A 22980-nucleotide genomic window follows, 5' to 3' on the forward strand; every position below is an offset into this window, starting at 1 on the left:
TTCGTTTAAATAATATTTTATCTCCTCGAATTAGTCTAAGAAGTGTTTATATAATTTACAATGAAGTTGTTATCATTTTTGAGGGCTTCATTTTATAGTGGTAAATAATTTAGTAAATTCGAATTTGCGACTTATCGGATTTGAAATTCAATTGTATTGGCGGACAAAAAACGACGGGTTGACAGACAAAGTTGTGTATTCCAAACAAAAGAAAAAGGTAGGCAAACATTATATATTGTTTTTCAATGCTAATTTACCGCATGTTTGCATGGATTCGATGGTTATTTGATCATTGAAATGTTTGACTGGTAAAACTTAATGTCACGTGATTACGCGAGATAAATATTTTTGTTTCCACGTAAGAACACTTTATCATTTGCTATAGAACAGTCTGTATAATCGGATCATTTTTCCCACACTATATCGCCATGCCAAATAAATGCACAATCAATGGTAGGAAATATCCTAGCAATTGAAATCAATAAAAAGTTAAATGCAGTACGTAAGACTCTTATTATTCAAATGCAGGTAAATAAAATTTCCTCTTATTTCTTATCAACATGAATTTCACTTATATGAGGGGCCAGTCATTTACACATGTATCAGATGCAGTTTGAGTTTGATATCTGTGTAGTTGTTAAACTACTCGTTGTTAATTGTAGTACTTTACCCATACTGTAAGCATACCATGTGTTTCTTATACATGTATTATGATAATGAGTCATGGCATTTGATACATGTATATGATACTACTTTTGTAAGATATATCTGAAAGCACATTGTATTTGACTAGCTATCTTTTTATTAATGTAATCAAACAACATATTATCAATCAGAAAACACATTATCATAGTTATAAATCAATAAAAGTAATAGTTTGTTAATTAGCCTGCTTATCAACAAGTTGTATGCTCGTATCATAAAACGTTTTTACACTAAGCCAGTCTGTCCTATATACACTTAGCAGACCAGATCATGCTGGGCAGAGATGATATCTATACAAATGACAGTAACATGTGAATTTCTTTGATGTTGTATGAGCATTTGTACAAAGTACTTTGAATATAAAAAATAACAATATCAATTTTTGCGGGAGTAGAATTAATTCGGTATTTGTTATATCAGTTTTTCATGCGCTTATGAATTAACTAAGATTAATAGTAATTTGATTTTGCCTATTGTATTAGACAAACATCCTTTCACCACATGGTTAAATTCTAAAACGATTATATTTCGTCTTTCAGATTGTGAAAATTATGATAATTCAACATGTGTCAAAAGTTCATGAGGAAGATGAAAATATTTAGAGGAAAAGAAAAATGAAAACCTACCAAGATTTTGTGACAGGTATATTTCAAAATATTATAGAAAATACAGTGATCTTATTACCCTTGATTTTATAATGAAATTCTTCACGAAGCCATTTTTATCAAAATTAATAGATATATACAGTAGGTAAACGAAACTACATGGTTTAAACTAAATTAAAAATAATAAGTGCATGTATCTTTTTAAGTAGTTGGAGAGTTTTGTTAGAATTTCGTTTAATTATAATATGTAAAAGTGATTAATTTCTTGCACTTGTAACTGATTATTTTATTTTTTTAATTTCAGAAAGTGTGATGAGATCTCAGGTTGGAGACGGTAATGATACGCTTAAAGTATGCCCCAGATCGACTTAGTGGAGGAGGACGAAAGAAGCTAGAATACTAATGAAGTTACATGAACATTGCTATTTATAGTTATAACAAAATATTCAGAATATTGTTCCATTTAACATTCAGATCTAGATTCAGTTATAAAATACAAAGACAAATATACATTTAGTGAGTTGGATAGATGATTGAAAAATCCCAAACTCAGAGTGATCAGTTCAGTGGTGATATAAGAAAAAACACATGCATGGATGTTTGCTATATAAAATGTCAGTGTTAATATTCAAGAAGGATTTTGTTTAACATGCTTAATTAATACATGAAGCGTTATTAAAGTACATACCGTCAAGTTAAATAGTTTCAAAAAATATTATGTAAATCTTGCATTTGTTATATAGTACCACATTTCTTGTTTTGTACTTGTGATTCCGAGTATGAAATAAATTGCTAAAATCATAATAATGCTTATTTTTAACCCTATTAAAGAGCTTTAAAATTAAAAAAAATCGTATTCCAAAAGTTTTGAATGAGGTTAAATCATGGTTAGAAAATTTGGTCAGATAAGGTTGGCATATGGTCAGATAATGGTCAGAAAAGGTTGGATTATGGTCAGAAAAAGGTTTGATTATGTCCAAATAATGGTCAGAAAAGGTTGGATTATGGTCAGATAATGGTCAGAAACGGTTGGATTATGGTCAGAAAAGGTTGGATAAAGGTCATTTTATGACGTTGTATAGACGTCGGTTTCTGACGTCTAAAAAACTTTCAAATCCAACCTTCTGCCAACGTTTACCCAACGTCAGGGTTTAACGTCAGTACAACGTTGGTACAACGTCTTTTGTTTGCTGGGTACTTTGTCTTTTTTCTGTAAAAGTGTTTGTTAATATCGTTAAAAAATGTTAAATTTTCCTATTATTTGAAAATTTAAAATACGCATGTTTTCATATTGTTAATTGCCTTTTCATCTAAAATGTCATATTTTCTACTTTATTGTGATTTTTAACATAAATAATACTTTTTTTAAAACTAAAGAACGGAAACACAGCTTTCAGATATCCAAACATCATTTAGATTTATGTAAAACACTATGACATGTAATGCATATAGGGACTGGCAGAATAAATCTGTAACTTGTTGAACTATAAACTAGAGTTTCAACTTCACGCTGAAGAATGCTCTGCCATGTCAAGTTTCACTTTACATTTAGATATATAAGTTCCTATTTATTATACGTATATATAAAAACCCAAATGTTCACATAATTCAAAGATTTAACAAGGCATAAAGCTAAAGTTCATTTTGTTTTTATTATAGTTTTTTCAGTACTATTTTTGTTTTGCTGTATTTTCTGTTGTTTTTTGTTTTTGTTTTAGTGTGTTTTGTCATAAAAATCTATATATTATACATATTGTAATCCGAGTAATTATATAGATAAAATAACCTAATTGTGTTCATTATAGCAATTTTTATTTTTTATTACATCTGAAAAAAACTATGGTATGTTTTGGAAAACATTAAGCTACAAATTTTGATTGGACCGAAAGTGGTGAGTTTTATGATGATATTATACATTGTTGAGTACAATTCTGAATTCTACTGAACGAGTACAACACAGTCAAACCGATAAATCGGACGAAGCGCAAACCGATTTGAATAAAGGTTTTGCAGCTGTGTACGAGCCAATAGAATCAGTATTGTTCACAACAATATATAATGACCTCTTTATTTCACACCACCATATTTGTATTTATATTTAAATTTGACAAAAATACTTCAAGTGCAAAAGGACTTTTTTTGGGTCCTCCTGGGCTCCTAGCCACTGGTTCTTTTTGCTGGGTTATGTGGGGGTTGATTCGAGGCTTTATTGGGTACGATATGCATTTGGTACGGTTTGTTGAACACTGGAAATTAAAAACGAGATTGGATCCAATAATGAGTTTTTATTGGAACATCACGTGATGTAAACACTGTAAGTTCATTGGTTATATTTTATAAGGTGTTAAATAAGCATCCATATCAATAGTAATTTGTAGTATTTTGAGCAAGATTTATTATTGGATACATGGGTACCAAACATTTAATATTTTCTTTGAGTCATACTTAAAGGGACTCCACTGAGGTTGTTTGACATGACTGGACTGGACATATTTTTTCCAGATAAATGAACCATTTGATGAAGGTTTAGACCACTAATCTTTGAGCAAAATTTCCGATCATTCGCGCACTTCGTTTTTCCAGAATAATTATTCAAATTGTAAAAAATGGCCCAAAATGAAAAAGCATTTAAACGCTTTTCACTCAAGTCGGGCTAAGAAAAGTTCCAATTTATTTCAAAGTATATCTCTTAACTATCTTTGCACATATTTCTGTTTAAAGAGCCCCAGCTCATTTATGTAAGAACTTCAAATGTTATGTTTTTAGGCTTTTAAACCTCAGTGGATTCCCTTTAAGTGTTTGTAACGTTGACGGCGATTGGTTTAAAAATGAAGGGAGAAATGTTAGAGATTGGATTAAGAGATTGGTCGAGCATGTGATATATGAAAAATTTAATTAATATTTAACTGATTTCTGAGAAGTTCATTGAAAAGGGGTTCAAACATGTTAAGAGGCATTTTACGAAACATTTGCCTGGTCACGTCTACTAGTATGTAACAAGATGATGCTAATGTGACAGGCTTATCAGTGTCGTAGTAAAACAGAAAAAAACCAGAATCCCTAAAGAAAGTCCAACATAACAAAATTGAAAATGTTGCAGGCTCGGTTTGATTGAGCCTGTTCATGGACGGTACTGGAAAGTGCAAGTTACCGTTCACGCCCCATAGCACCGGCTTAAGCAGAATTCAACATTTAACACGAAAATGGTGAAATTTTGAATTTAGAAACATCCGCAGATGTCTTCATACGGCGGTTACCATGGAACCTCAATGTGATACAGTAGTGCCATTCCATGAAATGCGGCGTATGGTCCCCAAGTAAAAGAACAGCATATATATTTGTGATAAACTCTCTATATTAATAACGCGTGTTTTGGGGAAAATCAAATTTTAAAGAACAGTTTGACCTTTTGAAACCTAATTATGTAGCTTAAATATTACTGATTGTGAAGTGTTTTGTTTTTATGAGACTAATCCGCCAGATATAGAAACATTAACTTTTAACATGACCAATCAAGTGTTCACAAAATGCCTTAAAGATGAATGACTGCCTTGTAATGCTTTAATATAATTTTATCTTAAGATAAAAATAGATTAATAAACAGTAAGAAGCAAACATATTGCCCCCGTCTTCTATGTTTGTTACGAGTTATAATGTATTGACGTAGTTCAGTGGTTCAGATATTCATATTTGTTTGATAAATATACATGTATAACTCATTTCATTAGATATAAATATGTTTAAAAATACTCATGCAGGTATTTAAACTAGTAGTAGACATCCATTTCTATCAGTGACGGGCCGGGATAAAGTAAATCAACTTTTGTAGAAGAAAACAAACTAAGATATTCCATAATAGATGCCTGTTCTGCCGCCAATGTTCTACAAGCAATATTTTCCGAAATATGGAAGCTGAAAAAAAAAATGTTATTAACATGAAATTATCCCATTTACAATAGTTGGGCAGTACAAAAACCTGAGGTTTATTCCGTAGAAGCACAAAATCTATTAAAGTCGATACCTAAAACGGCACGTTTTATCTCTCTGGCAAAAAGATCAACAATAATACAGTCTACAGTAAGAATGTCTCTGCTTTAGCAACCCAGTGTAAATGAAAATTATAACAAATAAATAAGTACTCGGACTCGTATGTATATTTCTTATTGCTATGGTTCCCCTGTAAAATGATCCAACTCTTTTAAATGAGGTCCTTGTGCTTTATAATCAACGGTATGTGATTTTTGGCCTTTTTTTTTGATTAACCAAAGTTTATATTAGAAGTTACAATAATAAAATTGATGTTGAAAATGTATCTAAGACAAACATCCATTTAAATATAGAATAGTCCCCATATAAAAGTTATCCCCCTGGACATTAGAAGCTGTGGAAAGTAAGTGTCGCTTTGACTGGATCCGGAAAGATGTTTGCACATGACAGACCATGTAAATATAAATTAGTTTACCTAAAAATAACACATTTGTGACAGGCTTGGCGTTTTAGGTACAGTTTAAGCGATTATATATGTTTATATATGTAATTAAATTGCAAAACATGCTTGATGTGTTACTGTTTTGACATGTTGTACCATTAATTACCATGCCGAACATATTTTTGCTGAACGTTTAACCATGACAAAAATTTAGCAAAACAGTATTTGTCCCGGCTTTGGGGAAATATCTATTGCTACACAAACATCTAAACACACCAGGAAATAATGTAAAATTGTCTTTGCCTCATTTCCCTTTGATTCTAATAGTTAATCATAACTTATCATGTTTGTAAATAAAATAAACGATAGCCGTTTCTACGTTGACAGACAGTTTAAACGGCGTCATGGATTGCTGGCTTTGTAAAACTATCTTTGATACTTTTGAATCTCAAACAACGCCTGGTTAAGGTTTTATTTTTAGCATCGGCATCCCTGCAGTAAACTACTTTTGGATATTTATATTACTTTTAAATAATGAAAACATTGAATCTAGTGCCATGCCATGAATGGTAATAGGCAAAGCACTTCTTGTATGTAGATAACCTATTACCGCTGTACCGATTGCGTGTCCCAATTAATTGTTTACATCAGGGATTAGACAATTGCAACTACAAACTGATTGCCAATTTACATAAAGGTAGTGCCGAAAAGTGTTTTCTCATTTGTCGTAGAATTAAGTCTTCATTTTAACCAAATCTCTCCCTAGGCACGCTCGTCGTGAAAAAGGAACACGGCTGGTCAAGGTGAAGTCATCTTAATAACACGGGATGGTTGGTTGACCTGTGGTGAATAACTCTAGAGGATGTGCCTCATTTTGTTAACAGAATGCATTGAATACTGTTACCGGCACCTGCAACCAACGAACAAAGAAATGAATTTGCGAATGACAGGATGGAAAGAGACAGTCGATGGTACTACGACAGGAGTCCGGCAGGGTGCAAAAATTGTGGCCCATATTAGAGCCATAAATTTGAAATGAAGTATATAGTTTTGTTCTTTTCTTCAAAATTGTTTGCTTAGATTATTACAATGTTAAATGTCCTTATTATTTATAAATTTAAATGCGCATATTTTGATGATATTAATTGTCTTTTCAAGCAAAATGTCATCTTCTCTAATTTATTTTGATTTTTTTACGGAGGCATGTCTTTTTTACACTCAAGAACGGAAACACAGCTTTCAGATATACAAACATCATCCAGATTTATGTCAAAAATGATGACAAGCCATGCATCTCGGGACTGACAATATAAAATTTTAAACTTGTTTTACAAATGCGCACAACAAGAGTTTAAATTTCACAGAAAGGATCGCTCTCCTCTGTCATGTTTCACTTTACATTCCATTTCTTTACGATTTTTTTTGTCAGACGTCCGCACATAATTAACAGATCTAACAAGGTACAGACATAGGGAGCTAAAGTGCAATTATCACTCATACTAAACTGCATAATTTGGCTATATCTTCACAAGTGCATGTAGTAAATGCATTCTTTCTTAGCATTAATAACTTGAATATATGTCGATTGCCAGTTATCGTTTTTTCCTCAGTTTGATTTCAAGTAGACCACAATAGCGAATTTGTCAAATTATTAATTTATAATTGAGCATAGTCATGTATTTTATCCGCAAAGCAATTGAGTTGTTAGAACAATAAATAAATAGATAAATTTTTAATATCTGTCACAGTTTTTACTTTATATAGAAAGTATATGTATTTTCTGATCACCTATCGTACATACTCATGCACACAAAAAGAAAGAAAAAAAAGTAGAGGGAAAACTGCTATACTAAAGCTTATACATGTACATGTAATAGATGCAAAATATTGGTCAAATTTGTATTAAAAATGTGCAAAAATGCATTAACGTAAAGTCTACACAATGTTTAATGTTTCGCCTTCACCTCTTTGCACATTTTAACACAAAATTTGCTTACGTTTTGTATAAAAACACACCAAAACGTGAGCACGTGTAATAGATATTGAACTGTTTATATTGATAATTATTCAATAAAAACTGAGATATTTATGCAAACCTAGGAAGCAGGACTTAATGCCTTCAAAATTAAAGATAACATTCCGGGCTCTGTGAGATACCGGTATACAAATAATGAACTTGAGTATTTTTTGTGCAAGCAATTATAGAGAGCAAATTTAATAATTATCACACCAAAGCGTGAACATTGAAATGTATATTTAAGAATTCTTAAACGAAAACTGAACACTTATTTTTATTGTGTTTATACCGGTATTTTTTTTATTGAAATCTAACAAACTCCAGGCTTTAAATCAGGATCGATGTCTTCTAAAGTAGCTACTATTTTTAGATAATATTTCCTTGCATACCTAAAACATGTTATTTACTTTACATGTACAGTACAAACACAAAAGTCGAACGGACCAAAGATAATTTCAAGATATCAGTCGAGGACCTTATCCTGACATATAAAAAATCCGTCACAAATGTTCCATCGTGACGTAGGAATTACAACAGCCAACTTATGACATAGAATACTTCCTGATATAGTTAGACAACTGTCAGCTTGCCCATAGACGTTTTTATTAGATACGTATTTAGTAGCTTTATTATTATTTTATTCCTACCAAGTGCTATAAATGTCCTTATACATTATATATTGTCTAACGAAAACAATCTGACATTAAAGTTGTAGTTAAAGTTCATTTATAGAGAACTGCCACTTATTGTTTTTGCAGTATTTATTTATGGAAAGATCACGGCGCAATTTTCACATTCTTTCTAAATGGAGGTTACCCTTTTACCAATGTTTTGAGAGAAAAAAAAATGCTTAAATCTTCGAAATATGCTTTGATCGTCTTCATTTAAAATCTTAATACTGTTCTCTGTTTTCTAAATCAAAAATATTTTTCTTGTTTAGTTAAGTTTCATTGAGTGTCTGGAGCAAAACCACAACAACAAAAACAACAGAAGAAACAAAGAAGAAAATAAAGCATATGTTATAATTTATTTCAAATTTAAATAAAGACTTAAAACACGCAAAAACTTTAAAAAAAGCAAAAGAGGTTTGCGTAGAAACAAAATTTGGAGAAAGAAAAGACAAATCGGCACAGAGGAAAGTGCAATTGGGGAAAGTCGAAAGTTAAGGGTTTCTTGTTAATTAGATATCCCTTAGTTTATGTATTTTTGTTATCAAAAAGCGAAAGAATGAACAAATTTTAAGAAAGATGTCATAAAATTCCAAGTACCTATACATGTTCACTAATCTATGTTTAAAAACATAATTATGTTAGTCTGTTCATTATGTTTACTTTTTTTTCAGAACAAAATGATTTTTTATCAACAGCGTTCCTAGCTAGATAGCAATATGGAGATCATAAAAACAACTTACCAGTATTACACACTTATATATTTTCATGAAATTAAGATGAAAACTGTATGATGTCACAGGGCCAACTACAAATTTTATGAAGAGTGCACATTCCGAACGAAGATTTAACGAAAAGTTACCTTAACGAAAAATTCTTTTGGTTTATTGAGCTGTTCTAAATTCTAGCTTAAACTGATATTTAAAAAAAAATATATTGATAAATGTCATCTAAAGATTTTACATTTTCCAATTACGTCACATCCTTTTTCATTTCCCGAAAACAGTGCACATGCATTAACTTTCTGTAAAATGATAATGTTATAGCGAAAGACATATGCACTGACATTACATCATGGGTTTGTGAGATAGCCAGATAGCCAGTTCGTCTGTGGATCGCTAGCCACGTAGCTTCAAACCTCGTCAGGGGGAAAGCCGTTGTTTTCTTGAGCAAGAAACGTTTTACTTATTACTAGATCAGTACAGGTTAGTTCCAGGAGTATCTTTAAGCTTATAGCTTCCGGCACAATTGAAATAAAATAAATTCTGTATAAACTTAACTTTTCGTGCAAAAAAAGCCTTATATATTAAAGATATTTTTAACTTATCTTCATCATTTTAATTACTAGAAGAACTATATTGGGAATGCCTGTATTTGATAGATATTGTGTTTGTATTTTGAACAAAATCACACCAAAGAACCTAAATTGTCAGAAAGATGTTTCTAAATATCCGATGAAGCGGGCGACGCACGTGTGCGAAATCATTGCTAGACACACCTAATTACCGTTACGAACGTTTCATTATGTTTTCTCATTTATTTTCAAGTGCGTTACATCACACCAGATGTCGTGCTAGGTGTATGACAACATAATTAAACAGCTTTATGGCGACTTACATCAGTAATTGTTTTACACCCTTTATGCAATGACCATAAAAAGGTACGGTACATAAATTCAATATAACAATGTGCCCTTTGAAACAATGAACTTGTCTGACATAAGAAAACAACACAAACAAACAAGGCTTTGTTGTTGTTTCTGTTAGGACAAAGATGAGTGTAATAATAAGATAAAGAAAGATAAACTGTATGTACAGATGGTATTGTTGACTCATAATACATAATTTATACATTTTAATATCTTTACGGTTCTAATAAAAACAAAAACAGAAAGCACGCACTTCAATATAGTAGTTACGTACTTATAGTGAATTGGTCTAAAATGGAAGGTTTGTAATACAATAAATAATTGCGTCGATATTATTTAGTATCAGACATACCAACACACCATGAAAGAATTATATATGGATGTTGTTTGGATTTGTGATATACATGATCCGATATTACATACATTTATATAGAAGATATAATACAGTGTTCTCAAACAAAATATTTTAATAATTATTCATCATTCATATTATGTTATGACTACATCGCTTAGAACTTTGATATTTAAATTGTTTCTGCTAAAGAATATTTTCTAACAATGTTTAAATGATGCATTTCAATCTTTTATTTTTGTTTTACTATTTGAAATTCTTATAGTAAATGTGCGTATTATAATCCAATACGCTTTATTTTTTTAATAAAGTAGAAGCTAAAAATGTCTTTTTTACACAAGTCCAAAGATTGATTATATAATAGCGGAAATATTCAAACATTCATTTTTTGACATGATTATATACATAGAAGCTAATTTTTTACTAGTTATTTCCTTGAATATTTTTATCTTGAAAATATACGCAAAACTTGAAATGGACCGTAGATCATAATAAGTTTATTGACAATCCATTTGGTTGAACTAATTCATTCCAAATGTTGTAGAAAAGTATAATGTGTCAATTTTGACCGTATGATAAATTTATCAATTTTGACACTCTATATACGGCGGCTTATGTTATATATTCATAAAAAAAGGAATTATTTATGATCAAATACGTGATAAATAAGTAAATAAACAATCAAGTAAATAAATGAGAGTTAAGCATCTATAATACAATTGTTGATATGCAATGAAAGATTACTTCTTTTCAAAACCTTTTACACACTAAAATTGACGTTAATATATCAAATGCATTTGGAATCTTCAGATAAAATAATACATGTGTGAAATAAATGCGGACAGTCATGCATTTGGGAAAACCTATTAGTCACGTAAAATGAGTATTTTATCATCAAAATACGGTCATTAATTTAGATATTTATCTTCCAAGCTAATATTGTTACACAAATAGTTCTAGTCGGCCGGAAACATACGGTTCTGTCAATTTTGAGTTTGAACACCATCTTGACTATGTTAAGGACATAAAAATCGAACTTGGCACGCGGTTTTGCGAGTTATTTTTAAAGGACAGACAAATACACATATTTAGACACGAAAGCATGTATTTTTATTGTTCGTCAAGGCTAATTGAAAACAAATATCACTTTTTGTTTACATGTTCACAGGTATTGACCATAGAAAAATATCTTAAACATTATTTTTATACTTGACCTACCTTGCAGAAATTCACATGTTACATATGTAATTATTTTCTTAATCTATGAATGTTCTTGAAATCTACCAAAATACGTGAAATCTGCAAGAACTAATCTTGGATGTTTAGTAAAGAATCGTATTTTACGTACTTTGTGAGTGCGTCTTTTGTCTGTGTATTTTTGATGCAATAAACATATTTGGAATGTTTAATGCATTAATATTATTTGATTTCGAGTAAATTTAACCTTTTTTAACATGTAATATAAAAACAACAACAACAACAACAACAACAAAACACCAAAAAAAACAAAAAAAAAAACAACAACAACAACAAACAAACAAACATACAAACAAAAAGGCAATATGGTTGTTTCTCTAGAATATTAACAACGGGAAAATGCTAAATTTGATTTTTTTTTTCGATTATAAAATCGCAATCGTTTTGAATCCGAACTGATAATGTTTCTTTTTCGTCAGAAATGCTGTAGAAAACTAAGTGTTATATAAAACTGTATTTTTTAAAATTAGCTTTTCAACATTCACATGGAAGATGCGATTAGGGTGAATCCCTTCTTATCAACATGAGATTTCGTAAATCAGAAAAGAACAATGATAAATTAGTCCATTAAGACTTAACTGCTTGTTTCTCGAATTTTGTATTTTAATATTGAAATTCTTTAAACTGTCAAACAGTTTCAAAGAGGACTATTCCAATTCATAAATTCAGCAAAGTCTGGACAAGATTTTTTATTGAGTTGAATGTTTGTAATTTTGTTTATATATTATCTAATTTTGTTCAAATGTCGTTTCGCATAAACTACGATAAGGAGACCACGCAGAAGTTTGTTTTGGATATGAAATGGAGCTCAAATTCCGAATGATCAAGCTTCTTACACATATTAAATTCAATACTAATGCTACATTAATTAAAAAGTTGATATATTTTTAAATATCTAAAGCAAGGTATCAATATAAAACAACAACTCGTGATAATATATTAAATTAGCAGCTCAGAAAATTGTGCTCTATGGTATATATTTATTCTAGAGTAGGATGCAGCGAACCCTGGCATTTTTAACAACAAATTTTATGTTCAACTGCAATCACATACCAAAAAATTACTTCTATAAGTTATCCAATTGGTTGAAAATTGGACAATATATCGGTATAAATACGCATTATTAAGATCACAAAAAACCCAAACAATTTGATTTCTTAAAATGCCACAACCTCTCAAGCTCATCCTTTCAAATCTTTATTTGACTTTCAAATAACAAAAATGTTATCGCTATTGATGTAAATGATTTTAGAAGTCTTTGACCTTTCTGTATATTGAGAAATGTTTCATACGGTCAAAGTTCAAGGACATGTTGTTTTTATACGCTGTTAATAGACTACTCATTTATTATTATTAGTTTCGTGGTAAAACGTCAGATTTATTATGGCTATAAATACAATGACATTTTTATCAGTTGGCATTTATATAAAAACACACTAGACATTTTAGTGTTGCTATTTCTATCATACCTGTGCGTCATTTGATGTTTATTAGAGTCTTGAAAGAGGATCATCATCAATATCTGTTTATTGTTTCGTGAGTGATTTCCTTACGTCAGCTCAAAAATAAATGCAGACGAACTGGACAGTTTTTGGCCTGAAGTTAATTTATATAAATTAAAAGACTATATGTCTTGTATTCAACAAAACGTAACATTTTCGTTTTACATGCGTTGTTCTGTGTTTACCAAAATAGTTCTTGCAATACAAATTTCAAATTATAGCGTTATAATTCCCGTAAATAATTTCACGTGAATAAGTTAACGGTTTGAAACACATTCTTTACTGTGCATGTCAACGTTAAAAAGCGTTTTGTTTCTTATAAAATGTTACAATAGAATGGTTAAATAATACGGAACGACTTTTATGTCACAAAATAGTGTAAATTTTAAACAAATAACGATGCAAAAGTTATGAATTTAACCAAAATAGTTTTACACTTAAAGTAAAAAGGCACACGTAAACGCATGCACGTACCTATTTTAGAAATGAGCATCGATAAATGTTAGTATTTATGAAATGCTAAAAATAAAATAAAAATTAATTTCTTTATTTTCCAAATGCTGCAGAAAAAACAATGTCCTTTTTGGTCGAAAGTTGTTTATTTCCTACCTCAATTGTATTCAATCTTCAGCTAATGTGTTTTGAATATATATAGGACTGTCTTTAATTGGTTGGATATTTGTACCTTGATAAATAATAATAATAATAATAATAATAATAATAATAATAATAATAATAATAATAATAATAATAATAATAATAATAATAATAATAATAATAATAATAATAATAATGATAATAATAATAATAATAACAACAACAACAACAACAACAACAACAACAACAACAACAACAACCACCACCACCACCACCACAACAACAACAACAACAACAACAACAACAACAACAACAACAACAGCAGCAGCATCATCATTATCATCAAAAACAACAACAATAATAATAATTTAAAGTATAAAAGTTTTTATATTTAATTTGCGAGTTATAGTTTTACATCTTAAGAAACTGAATAGCTCTACATAGATCGACATAGTCTTAAAATAGAAATTCAAATTTGCTTACGGCATACATTTAGTGCGGGACTAATTTGTTACTTTCCTGTTTACAAATTTTTGTAAAATGTTAAATGTAAATGAAAAAACAACAGAAGAAGTCATTCATACAATCAATCTTATCCCAAGATGGAGACAGCATCCCGACAGTGTGACATACACATCCGCGACAGTAAAGATTTTAAACAACTTTTTTTGAAAGTCATCTAATTAAATTGTTGACAAGTATGACATTTTAGTTCTGTATAAATTGTTCAGTTTGACCCCCATGAGATGCAGTGAATCGGCTTCATCGTCAAGTCAAAGCAATTCTTGAAGATGAAATCAGTTTTGAACGTTAGTTAGTTAGTTGATGTACTTACTTTGTCAATGCCTTGGCGTAGATTTAAAACATTTGTTTATAATAAATCATTAAATATGTCATTATTTTTACTTCATGTAAATCATATGTTCTTTGTTTGTTTCACTAAAAGTTTTATTTTAACGCACGCGGTATGTACAAATGCATACATAAGCCTTGGACCTTCTGACCAATTGAATTCAGCTCAATTTAATATTTTATTATATCTTTATAAATGATATATTGAGAAGTATTGATAAAATAATTGCGAATTTTCATTTTCTGTATTTTCACTGTAAAAAATATTTTTCACTGCAGTTAAAATTTTTTTTCTGTATTTTCACTGGTGTCTAGCAGGACTACTTTCTTCAAAATTCAGCTAAGGGGAAGTCTTTCAAATTGTTATGTGAAAAAAGAAGAGAAAATGTATATAATATACAGAAACTTCCAGTTTTTTCTTCTATAAATGCACAATTTATTTTCATCTTGTGGTTTTGAAAATTATCATATATTAACTATTTATTTTCACACCACTCGATGAAAATAAATCCTATATTTATAGAAAACCTTTAATATTCCCTATTTATTTAGCATAAACAAGTACAATGTTCATCGCCAATACGAAAGAAACTGCTGATTCGACATTACTATTTATAATTTATTCTGTAAGATGTGTTATTCAATTAGGATAATTATTATTCTATTATTATGCACATCAGATTGCCCAACAAGTTTAAGTTCATGCCGGCTGACCACTTGTTTACCACCTGCACAAAAATGTTGAGAGTCCATTTAAAGGTGAAAACCATAAATTTTATGAGTGTCATTGACATAAAGAACAAAGATTTGTATGGATGAGATAAACTTGACATATTAAGTGATTTTTTCGTCACGTAAAACAATTAGCTCGATAATAGTCAATTTAAAGTTCGTCAACTCGACGCATTATTTTGCAATTCGTTAAGCGTCAACATTTGTTTTCCCTGAAGAGACACACTGAAATGCCTCAAGCTATGCGGTCACATTAACAGATGCAAATTTGAGACACTGATATCAACATTTCCTACCAGTAAAAAGAAAGAATAAGAAATAAACCGTAAAAATACATCAGAGGAAGTAAGGCGTCCTGGTATAATATAATTATGTCAGTGTTTATAATACTGCACGTTTGTAACGTCATTTTTCATTGGATAATCTTGACGTTTATATAGTTTTTTTTATAATACTGCACGTTTGTAACGTCGCTTTTCATTGGATAATCGTGACGTTTATATAGTTTTATATACACGGCTGCTGTCGATTTATAAAGAAATCTCGCTTTATTCCTCTAAAAATGATGCTTGCTGTATTATAAATTCGTTATAAATATTTCTGACAGGTTATATGGCCGTATATAAACGGTTGTTTGCAATATAACCCTCGCCTAACGGCTCGGGACAAATAGTCGTTTATATAGAGCCATATTACCTGTCAACGATCTTTATAACTAATAATATACAATGCGATTCATGAGTCGAAGTCCCCATGTGTCGATTTTTTTAATGCAAATCCCTTCAACCTCGACTTATCGAAGTTCTACTATACATGCAAAAAAATATGGCTATTACAAAAGGGATATTTAATGAACGAAATCCATCTTGCTCTTCAAGTACAAAATAAAATTTAATGTTCAAGTTTGCGAAAAGATTCGACCATGATTTTACCATATAACACCAAGAAGAAAACTGAGAACTAATTTTAATATCATCTCTTTTTGGCTCGCGGCCACAGCCGCAAGCCATTTGTTTTGGAAAAGTTGTTCTGGTTAGGTGGTTTCCTGCTTACATTTTTTAGTGCATGGTCATCTAGGTTTCCGCTGCAATCGTGACAATTCGAGCGATTCCGTCATACTGCGGAATCAGACGAAGTTATATTACGGAAATCTAAGCTATTTTTAGTTACTTCGGTAATCCAAGTTTGTTCTTATAAATAGGATTTCTATTTTTACTTGATTAATCGGTAGAAGGAAGAAATAAATTATAAACGAAAACGTTCCGTTTCAATTCGTTTTCAAGACGCAAAAGTTAGTTTCTTTTATGATTGATTTTTGTCTTTCTAAAAATAGCTCATGCATATCATTTACCTTACCACGTGCTGATGTACTGATAGCGCATCCTGTGTTGTCGGTATATCTGTGATCCATGGATATTTTAGGTGTAACATAGTTGATACATGCATATTAATTGGTACCCGTTTAGTGTATTTACTTGTCTATACAGCTGCTATTTAAATGAAATTAGCAACTGCCAAAACGAATGACTCCTTCTGCGAAAAAAAAGTGAAAAATTAAATGTGCACACTAATTGTTGCCCTTCAGTATGATAGATAGATACTTTTATTTCCTCCACGTGGGAGAGCCTATGTTAGTATTTTTACGATTGATTATTTTCTATATTAGATTTATACAATAGAGAATATATTTCAAATCGTTTTTGACAAAAAAATTCGTTTTTACAAAAAAACGTTGTTACTGTTATCGTCAGTATGTTCCGGTTCAGTTATAATCAGTAGATTTCTCGTCCTTCTTTTGTTCAAATTTGCACGCATAACACTGGTGACACAAAAGGGCACAGGTGCTCGTCCAGTCTTGGGGTAACCCTACCTACCCCTTTAATAGTGAAACATTTTTTTCGAAAACAAAAAAAAATAAAAAAATCCTAAATAAACCTTATATGATATACAAATAATTAAAATAAATAGTGATAATAAATTGACCCTCTTCACCTGTAAAAACTTTGATACCTTGTTTTTTACTGGTATATAAGGTCAATTTATTATTTTTTTTATAATTATTTCTTTATCATAAAGAGGTTTTTCCAGAAAAAAATCATTTTTAAAGGAATGGGATGATGGCACAGTTGGGCAAGCCTTTCCCTTTAAAAGGAAACTTTATTTACCTTTGCATCAGCATTGTAACGACAGCCAATTACAGATTACCCTGACAGCAATTGGGCCCGATGTCATTTCCTACATAAAAAGTATCAGTTTACAACAACAACAGCAACAACAACATGCAATTATGCGATACCAATTAAGAATGGTTACGAATGTATCTAAAATGAAGAAATTTCAGCTAGTTTCGAAACAAATCACGTGACATTTTACAAGTAAGGTATTGAGCGATAATAATATCATTTCGGAAAGAGTTCAAAACAGATATTAAGGTAAAAGATAAAAGATGAAAGGGGAGAAAAAACAACAACAATAATTTGTTGCATGTCATCATGATTTATCACTATGTTAATTTTTGTCAGTATATCATTTATTGCCGAGTACACATGCATTATAAATGAATAAACCAAAGCATGTAATATGTTTGATGTCGAATAAATATAGCAATTTGACAATATCTTCAACAAGCAAATATATCGCCAACTTATCCTATAAAAAATTGGTATATTCCTTATTTGGCAACATGTCATCAACCGCGACGTTTAATGGCGCACGCTAGCGGGTCTGCTTGTCAAATTAAGGAGAGAAAACCCACTGATGGTGAGACGTTAATTATGCAACATTTTGCCTTGCAAAAAGCCGACAAAATGTTGGAAGCACCAATGCGTGTATTTGACCGGTACTTAAGCTGGGAATGCTGCAAGATGCGAGCATTCCGTGCGTACATTTGATGGTCAAAACATGAAAGGATTTTTGTATCTTTGTCTAATAGTGATAGTAACAGGTTCGTTGTAATTGTTTGTAGCATTATATTTTTAAAGAAGAAAAAATGTGTAAAAAATGAATGCAACCGAAATTAAAAGATAATTGTTTTTCTTTTAACTTTATTTTGGTTTATTTTTTATTTTACATTTTTTATGAATTTTGCATATATTATTATAATATGTGAAGTCAAACTGCTTTTTACAGATTTTTACATATATTGTTTAAACTTAATATTTTTAAAGTGTAAAAGACATATGAAAACAAACCTTTGGCAATATGAATAAATCAATCAGACAGACTAAACATATAATTAATATCAGTTATTGTTAATCTTTCTTTAACTGAAAAATCTGGTTTTAAGTTGATATGATTTGACGCTATTAATTATTCCATATAATTAAATATACATCAACTTTTGACATAATTATTACATTTTTATCTAAACGATATAAATGGCAATATAAATTTGAGAAAGAATGTCAAAATAATTTAAACAGGTGATTAGATAGAATAGATTAAAACAATATTCGTTAAATAAATATTGCCGTGTGGCAGCTGTAAAAACGTCGCCCCGTACTTCACACCAGTGTTGTTATATTTTTCTAGTCCTTCGGGATCATTGATTTCAACACTTTAAAGGTGGAAAATTGATTAACGTTTACATCCGGTGCTAGGGGGCCTAAGATATGTTACATTTTTCTTAATGCTTTATGTACAGGCTCATAAAACCGAGTCTGCAATTTTCAAATTTTCATGTTATTTTGTTTCTGATTCCGAGTGATCAAACCTTTTACAGATTTTTATTTCGTAACATAATACGCAAATATTCCTTATTTTGTTAACATGTTACACATAAATTTAACACCTGTTGAATTTGTGTTATGGACTGTTCTGCTTTAAATTTGGTACAGTCCAGTCAGAGGCTTTAAAGGGATCCGCGCAGTCTGATCAGGATCCATACTGTTCGCTTACAAACCCTATTACAAGTAGAGAAACTAAAAGCGAACAGCATGGATCCTGATCAGACTACACGGATGCGCAGGCTGGTCTGGAACCATGCTGGTCGCAAAGGCACTATATGAACCGGCTCATGCGAACGAAACGATTTATAAAGTATTAATTTTATATTTTTATAGACCAAGAAAATGTAAAGCATTTAACAAAAAGTCTGATCAGAGAAAACTAAATTTAATCCAATATGATAGCAAACTAATATATAATATTACGATTAAATTGATATTAAGGTATAATGAAATTAAAAAGAACATTATGAAAGCGTTCAGAAGAACATGTAAATTTTGTCAATTCCATTTTTTAATGTTTTTTTTTTTTGAAAATTCAAAAGAAATTATTATTATCATCATCATATGAAATTGTTTTTATATTATTACGATGATTTCACATACAATTCATTCGTTATTACATTCGATTATCTATAAATGAAAATTATGATGATATAAAAACCTAAATAATTGCTTTTCCAATCGATAAATGACAATAATATATCACGTAGATAATGATAATTTATATAAAACGCATGTCATTACATGATGTTTATAGCATATTTATTTATTTATTTATTAAAGTCTCATCTATATACATGGTACAATATAATACAACATTAAATATATCTTAAGAACATGTATATAACCATTCTATACAGAATTACAGGAGACTACAAATGTATAAAACACATAAATATATATATAGCATTTTATATGTGTGGGAGGTAATGGACACACGATTGGTTTGCATGTCAAGGAGCAACATGTTTCATGTCAAAATACATGTAATAATATCAAACAATTATTATATGAGCCGCGTCACTACAAAACCAACATAATGCGTTTACGACCAGCATGGATCCAGACCAGCCTGCGCATCCGCGCAGTCTGATCAGGATCCATGCTGTTCGCTTACCAACCCTTTTACAAGTAGAGAAACTGATAGCGAACAGCATGGATCCTGATAAGACTGCGTGAATGCGCAGGCTGGTCTGGATCCATGCTGGTCGCAAACGCACTATGTTGGTTTTGTCGTGACACGGCTCATATATTCAAGTATTTCTGATAATCTACACTTCTGTAATTTGCTGACTTCAACATCAGTTTGAATGAGGAGCAAATTTAATATTCTGAATGGAACACATATTTCAGTTTTTAATATATATTCATCTTTTGTTTGTTTATCTAAGATATGGCATAATTTTGTCCAGGCTTTTTATTGTTAGAGGAACTACAATGCAATACATGTACCTGTTAATAAAATAAAATAAAATATAATAAAACAGAATAAAATAAAATGAATGAATAAATAAATAAATAAATAAATAAGAATAATACGACTTATATACTTATACTATTAATGAAATTCCCGTAATGGTTCATTAATTTTTTTTTCAAATCTATCATATGTTTTTAGAATAAGTTTTTAATTGATTATTGATTGATAATGATATATGTTATACTGTATGAATAAGGACAGCTTTTTATTGATGATCAGAACAATTTGTTATTTACTATTTTTAGTTGAAACTGTTAGATCACAAGGTCCTCCGACAAGAACAAGGAAAGGAAAACGTCCATCACGTCCAAATGACAACCCTGACTTTGGTTTGCCATCAGGGGCTGACATACCTGACGGCCGCCGTATGAGACCAGCCGCTCCTCCTGCAGCAAAATCTGCCGCAAGACCAGCAGCAAGACCTGCCGGCAGGGCAGCACCTCCTCCTGTCGGAAGACCAGCACCTCCTCCTGTCGGCAGACCAGCACCTCCTCCCGCAGCTAGACCCGCCGCAAGACCCGCTGCAAGAAAAGCAGCTAGACCCGCCGCTAGACCAGCTGCAGGACCAGCATATGTTACCCGTACACGATCAGGCGCACCACCACCGGCTGCACGTCGTTTCAATGACAACCCTGACATCAATCTTCCAAACAGCAGAGACTGGCCTGATGCAAGAAGATACGTGCCACAACCAGCTGCACCTGCCCCAGTTTTCTCATATGCCCCAGTTGCCCCCGCTGTCCCCGCTGCCCCAGTACAGGATTGCGACTACTATTGTCAATTTGACCCAGTCAAACCAGTTTGCACCATCTACGGAAACGAATATGACAACGACTGCTACAGAAAATGCCGGTGAGTTTTAATTCCAGAAATAATGTTCTTAGCAATAAAAATAAATAAATAAAAAACAGAGAAAAAAAGAAGAAAAAAAAAGATTAATAAATTATGTACAATGATTTCAGTTCTGCGGCTGTTTCTATTTCAAATTGTTATCTCCTTAATTTCATATTTTCACCAATCCATCCTTAAACTGTAAAACCATCCAGTGCATCATCATCATCATCATCATCATCATCATTATTATTATTATTATTATTATTATATCCTTAAAATGATTAAAACGCAAGCACTATTCACTTTCGTTCTTTCTCGATCTCGTTGATGTATAGACCTGATATTCTTTCACTTTTATGGTTTTCAGTTATAGTTTGAAGATTTAACATGTGAACATTTTGTACAACTTTATTTTATTTTTTTTCGAAGAAATGAACCACGTGACTGTGAAAACGCTTGTCCATGTGACGGATCTGGACCCGAGCCAGCCGCACCAGCACCAGTTGTTCCAGCTAACCCATGGGCCGGACCATGCGATTATTGTAATGCTGAAGAATATAGCCCAGTATGTGTTGACAACGAGGAAAACCTTCCAAACGAATGTTTTGCAATGTGCGAGTAAGTAAAATAATTGTCTATCGTAGCAACCTTTTTTAGTTTTCCCTTTTGCAAAACAGAACAAATGGTTCCAATGAACACCAAAAGCAGCATACATTGTAGAGAGCAATGGTTACCATTGCCCGTGGTACAAGGAAATAATAACACGTTACATTTGCGAACTAAAAAAAGAAAACGTAAATAAATATCATGCCAATAAAGAAATGATCGGTATGTTAAGCGGTAATAATGCAAAGTATTTACGAATGTAATCGTATAATATTAATTGTTTTCTCTTTTGTTGTTTTATACCGGAAGCAATAATGTATCCTCACGAAACAACTTACTTTGTTGATTGATTTATCAATGTTTATATGAATCATTCATTACAGGGGCAAGACAGTTACTTGTACATCATCGTGTCCATGTAATTAAGGGGGAGAGGGAAGAACAAGAGAGATTATAAGTCGAGAGTTACGTCACACTATCAAATGACGTCATACTACATGCCAGTAGCATTTCACATTTTGTGTCTAGAGCTTGTTTTGGGATATCTGAATTTTCCCACTTTGTTGTTAGTTATTGTCATATATATGAACATCACAGAAAATTAAAGGTTGCGAAAACTGATTTATATGTTATTTTCTTTTCGATTTACTTTACGTTTCCCTACCATAGGACTATTCTTGACTGGAATGCAGATATTATGCAGATATTCTTATTCTACATATGCCCTTTTAGCACCCATTCCCACCAGTCGTACACTTCTGTGTCCAAGTACGACATTCCCTCGTATCAAATGTGCCAACAATATCCCCAAATAAATAGTTAATGCAGTAATTTCTTGCATTAGAATTGTCTGTTTTAGTAAATACTTTTAAGAATACATATACGACAAATACAAACAATTTATGACAATACTTGTTATTTTGGAACATAGTGTAGACAAGTTTTACAGGATGAGAAAAATACGCAGC

General features: G+C 31.2%; 1 protein-coding gene and 1 long non-coding RNA gene across 2 annotated transcripts; both read left to right on the forward strand.

Annotated features, from left to right (window-relative positions):
* Positions 1-2460, forward strand: LOC132716959 (uncharacterized). Its single transcript, XR_009623889.1, has 3 exons — positions 1-217; positions 1245-1347; positions 1615-2460. It is a non-coding gene; the product is annotated as an uncharacterized LOC132716959 (long non-coding RNA).
* A 15688-nt stretch (positions 2461-18148) lies between these two features.
* Positions 18149-22633, forward strand: LOC132716960 (transcriptional regulatory protein AlgP-like). Its single transcript, XM_060700304.1, has 4 exons — positions 18149-18308; positions 20818-21424; positions 21836-22024; positions 22396-22633. The coding sequence occupies exons 1-4, from the start codon at positions 18266-18268 to the stop codon at positions 22436-22438; spliced, it is 882 nt and encodes a 293-aa protein (XP_060556287.1). The 5' UTR covers positions 18149-18265; the 3' UTR covers positions 22439-22633.
* Positions 22634-22980: the final 347 nt, after the last annotated feature.

This window comes from Ruditapes philippinarum, unplaced genomic scaffold, assembly GCF_026571515.1.
Source record: "Ruditapes philippinarum isolate M1 unplaced genomic scaffold, ASM2657151v2 ctg2142_1_1_1_1, whole genome shotgun sequence".
Lineage (NCBI taxonomy): Eukaryota > Metazoa > Mollusca > Bivalvia > Venerida > Veneridae > Ruditapes > Ruditapes philippinarum.